Source organism: Erigeron canadensis, chromosome 8 (genome assembly GCF_010389155.1).
Source record: "Erigeron canadensis isolate Cc75 chromosome 8, C_canadensis_v1, whole genome shotgun sequence".
Taxonomy (NCBI): Eukaryota; Viridiplantae; Streptophyta; class Magnoliopsida; order Asterales; family Asteraceae; genus Erigeron; species Erigeron canadensis.
Window position 1 is genome coordinate 3,022,158 of NC_057768.1, and position 4,833 is coordinate 3,026,990.

At 35.7% G+C, this 4,833-nt stretch overlaps 1 protein-coding gene across 1 annotated transcript; it reads right to left on the minus strand.

Moving 5' to 3' along the window:
• Nucleotides 1–225: 225 nt before the first annotated feature.
• Nucleotides 226–4,151, minus strand: LOC122579832 (uncharacterized protein DDB_G0288805-like). The gene is made up of 5 exons (XM_043752070.1): nt 3,721–4,151; nt 2,737–2,967; nt 2,527–2,610; nt 1,648–1,777; nt 226–1,489 (listed from the first exon to the last, which is right to left on the minus strand). Exons 1-5 carry the CDS (start codon nt 4,047–4,049, stop codon nt 560–562), a joined length of 1,704 nt encoding a protein of 567 aa, XP_043608005.1. The 5' UTR covers nt 4,050–4,151; the 3' UTR covers nt 226–559.
• Nucleotides 4,152–4,833: the final 682 nt, after the last annotated feature.

The following is a 4,833-nucleotide window of genomic DNA, read 5'->3' on the forward strand; positions in this document are numbered from 1 at the left end:
GGAGAAAAGGACAAGTCTATAATTGTTAAAGTTTGATAATTACACTCTACTCATTCATAATCATCATAATGTTTTGACTTTCTCCCTGGAATCATCTCCATGTCTCACTTTCCATTTGCCTTTCTTAAGTGGGATTCTTTTCTTCTTTTGCCTTTATGCTACTAAACTCCATTAAGTACAATCCCCATCAAAAGCATACCAAACACTATTTTTATTTAACATTAAACATATATTACATTAACACCTATCTCAGAACAGTTACCAAAAGGTAGCCTAGTGGTCAGATATTTAATTTGTTTACAAAATATTTCAGGTTTGAACCTTGCTAGACAATATACATAACTGAATCTAATATTATCATATAAACATAATTATCATAAGATCATGCATAGGTAAGAGCAACTTATCTTTCCCAGAAAGACTATGTGTTAGAACCACATCAAGAGGGCTAGAAAAGGATGAACAAAAAAGCTGCAAAAAACTCACGATAACCGCGACAATAGTCCCTCCTAGAAAACGAGATAAACAAGTACATGAAAATATAACGGAGGAGAGATCTTCAAGCGCACTTGCGTCTGGACCTGAGTCTTCCAGCGATACTATTCTCTATTGGGACAGTAGTACCACGTTTTTTTCGTGACCCTGGCTTGGTTTCTGGAGTCACTACGATGGTTTTAGTTTCGTCATCTGTTCCGTTGACTTTAAACTCAACATTTGACAACTCTAAATGGACTTCAGATTCGTTAACCATGTTCTTGTTTTCAGTTTTACATACATCAATTCTGGAGTCACTACGATGGTTTCTGAGTCTTCCAGCAATACTATTCTCTCTGGGGACTGTAGTACCACGTTTTTTTCGTGACCCTGGCTTGGTTTCTAGAGTCACTACGATGGTTTTAGCTTCGGCATCTGTTCCGTTGACTTTAGACTCAACATTTGACAACTCTAAATGGACTTTAGATTCGTTAACCATGTTCTTGCTTTCAGTTTCACATACATCAATTCGAGCCCCAAAACTCCTGTTTTCTGATTCATTAGCATCATCATCTGTGTCATTGACTTTAGATTCAACATTTGTCAGCTCCACACGGACTTCAGATTCATTGACCTTGTTCTTGTTCTCAGTTTCACATACATCATTTCCTGCTCCAAGATTCTTGTTTTTGGATTCTTGATCACATACTAGTTTGATATTGTTGCAGAAAGGTTCATCTGATTGCATTTCAGAAGGCTTTTCATCCTTAATGGCTTTATCTGTTACAACACCATCTTCAGACTCGACCGCTGCCTCTGGATTCTTGTGTTTTGACTCCTCGATGTTTTCATTTTTTGCAACATCATCTTTAGACTCTACCTCTTCACTTGAAAAGGACAGTGACCTTTTAGCAGTAACTGGTGTTTTAGACTCCTCTTTCTTCTCTGAATTTGGGTCTGATCGACGGGTTTGAATGAGATAATGGGCAACTGACTTGTACCCCAGACTTGAAATCTAGTAAAAAGCCAAAATAAATAGGATTTACAAATTAATTATGTTTTTCTTTTCAAAAGAAAGAAGTTCTGACAATACAATTGATAATTATATAATAAAACTCTTAGCAATTTATGTTAACTACAAAAATTGAAGGTGAATTTAAGGTAAGAACGCACCTTGCGATACATAATCCCAGTGGGAGCCCAGCCTTTTGCTTGTCGGCACAAACTGCAATTACAAATTCCACGACAGACGGGACATATCCAATCTGGATTTTGCATTGCTTCAAGTACATTCTCCCCATATCTGTATATACATAGTAATATCATCAGGATATGTAACTTTCAAGCATGATTCCCAACAATGCTAACTTCAAACTGGTAAGTTATAATACGACTCCAGATGAGGCAGTGGCAGTTGGGCCAATCCACCAACACATTTTTATTCATTTATTTGAATTCCATTTACAGATAACATATTAGGCCATTCCCAGTAAGCCGTTGTGGGACTATTCTTCTTCACATCCTCCCACAACGCCAATGGCAGCGACACGTATTGGCCGCATCGTGGGAGAGGTATTCCTCCGGACTGCTCGATGAGAGTGGGATGGGGCCAAAAAACTTTATACGCCAATCAAACTTTTATTTTTTAATATTATTTCTTTTGTAGAGGATGAGGTATTGATGGTAGGGGGTGTTCTTGGAAAGGAAGAGGTGATGATCAGCAGAAGAATAGGGGGTGTGTGTTTCTTATTGGGAGAGACCTAAACAGGTTTATAAAAGTTATATATTCACTCATACAATTATCAATTTTTCTATGGAAGTATTTTAAAAACACGTAAAGAATGAACTTTCCCTGGCTGGCTCTTTGACCTGTTTCCATTTAGCCTAAGTTCTACAAGTATATATCCGTTTGACCCCTTGGAGATATACATACAACCCAAATCAATTATCTATAGACTCATGAGCCAAAAGTAACACCAATAACTAAAACTCGATAAAGAAGGAATCGATGTTTATATTCCTGTTTCTATTAATTAATTGTAAAGGGCATACCTCATATATAAACAGTCTCCACAAAACTGCCCCTGAACTAGGTTGCATTGGATACAGTGTGTACGATGACCAAGTGTTTTTTGCCTGCAATAAATTCAAGTTACGTAAACCATCTAGATATGTAATAATTATCTGTAGATTTAAGCAAACCATTATAGAATTCAGGAAAAAAACTATCATAGAACTATAGAAGAAACTTCAACTTGATACCTGCATTGGTGACAAGTCTTTCCTCTAACTGGATCATATATCTTCTTGCCATCTTTTCCATATCCATCGACAAAGAGAGTCCACTCCATTTTAGCCTCGCCCAACAGCTTTTCGTGTTCTTCTGTGTAAACCTCGGGCCTGGAGTTCTCCATCATTAATATGTCATAACCTTCGTTGCCTTTTTTTGGCACAACAGCCTCAGTGTAGCTAACTGCTGGTGTGTTCTGCAACCTGCATATAGCAAAAACATCTTATATTTAGACATCAAAAAGTTAGACGCAATAACATTCGACTCAGTTTTACCAACCACCCCGGCTAAATATATACACACACCCATATTAAACTTAGAAGCAGAGTGTATACCTTTATATTAAAACCGATATATGAACAAGAGATTACATATTCCAAATTGGCACAACCTAAAAATGCGACATTCTAGGGGACGATGAATAATCATAATCTAAAGATATAAAACATTCAGCCCTTCTATTTTGCTTTTAAAATCTTTACTTCATAAATTCTATATGAAGACTTGTGTGCAGTCACATACAGCCCCCATGAATACTTACTCCGCACACCCAATGTTTTTCTTCATACACCAACTATATTGAAGCTTGGAAAAAGTCCACAACAAACAACCAATGTAATCCCCATAAAACTATAGACATTAACAACTCATCACATATAAAATTCAAGTATCCCGCCTATGCAGGGATTGTAAAATCACATATATATAGATTTCAAAATTATTTAATGACATCTTCATAGGACCATAATTTTCAACAATGGTCAAATACTTTACACCAAATTTTCACTGATATTAACTAAGTTTAGACCGAGTTTTGACCAAAGTAACTTTTTGCTTTTCTCGATTCAACTTGACTCTCCTAGGTTACTTTGAACATAAACACCCAAAATCCATCATCATTAAAATAAAAAAGTTAAAAAATTATAAATAAAAAAAAAAAGAAAAAAAGTTTTGACCTTGATGAACGGCGAGTGGGGCCAGATGATGGCAAAGGGGTTGAAGAAATAGAGCCGTTATTATTCTGATTTGATAAAAAGGGCTTATTATTATTATTATTGAAATTCTTTTTTCTGTTAGCATTATTTGGTTTGATAGATTTCAACTTGAGTGAAAGATCAAAAATGCCAAATTTTTGCATCCTTTCCAAGTTTTCTTTTATTCTTTCTTCTCTACACTTTTCATAATCTGATGATGATGATGAATTTAATACATTATTATTATTATTAGAGTTATTCATATCAGCAGCAGTAATAGAAATATTTTTGTTGGTATTCATTGTCACCATTGTTGTGTCTAAAACTGTGTTTTGGTGGGTATGTGTTGTGTTTTGTGACAAAAATGGGGAATTACATTTGTTGGTAACGGTCGGATATTATGTTTTTTTCCATCGGGGGTTGGGTGGCCTCGTTTTGTGTGGAATGTGAAAAGACTTTGTACAGTTGTATTTGAAATTGGGCTTTTGATTTGGGTTTAGAAAGAAACTCATTCTTGGGCTTATTGGAAGTATAATTTGTTTTTCTTTGGTTTGTTTTTTCCATATATCATTGTATCAAGCAGTTGAGGAAGTAATTTACCAAAGTAAAATTAAATCTAACGGATTTTTCTAATAATTTTTTGAAGTGTGATGACCCGTATAGCACAATTTTTCGGCTATAACATGACTTACTGTACAATATATTGTGAAATACATTTAATGATGTATGGTTAGAAAATGTGGTATACGAACTATTTACCAATTGCTAAACAAATAGTTTGATGAAATAAACTAAAATGTATATTGTTAGCTTATTCTATAGTATATGGTGCTTTATATACGTCAAATAAATTATGACACATCTCTCTCTCTCAAATTTTGTAAACGAGTACCAGAGGCTTCATTCAGCCTTGAAAAACATAGTCAAAATCTATTTAATTAGTAACTAAGAGCATAGGGTATGGGAGGCTGACCCCGACCCCGAATCCTACATGGCAATCTGGCACCGGACCACTCACTATTCCCCTCCTTCTCGGCGCCGACCCTTGGTTCGGGGTTCTTCGTCTGCACGCCGATGCTCGGCGTTCTTTTCTTT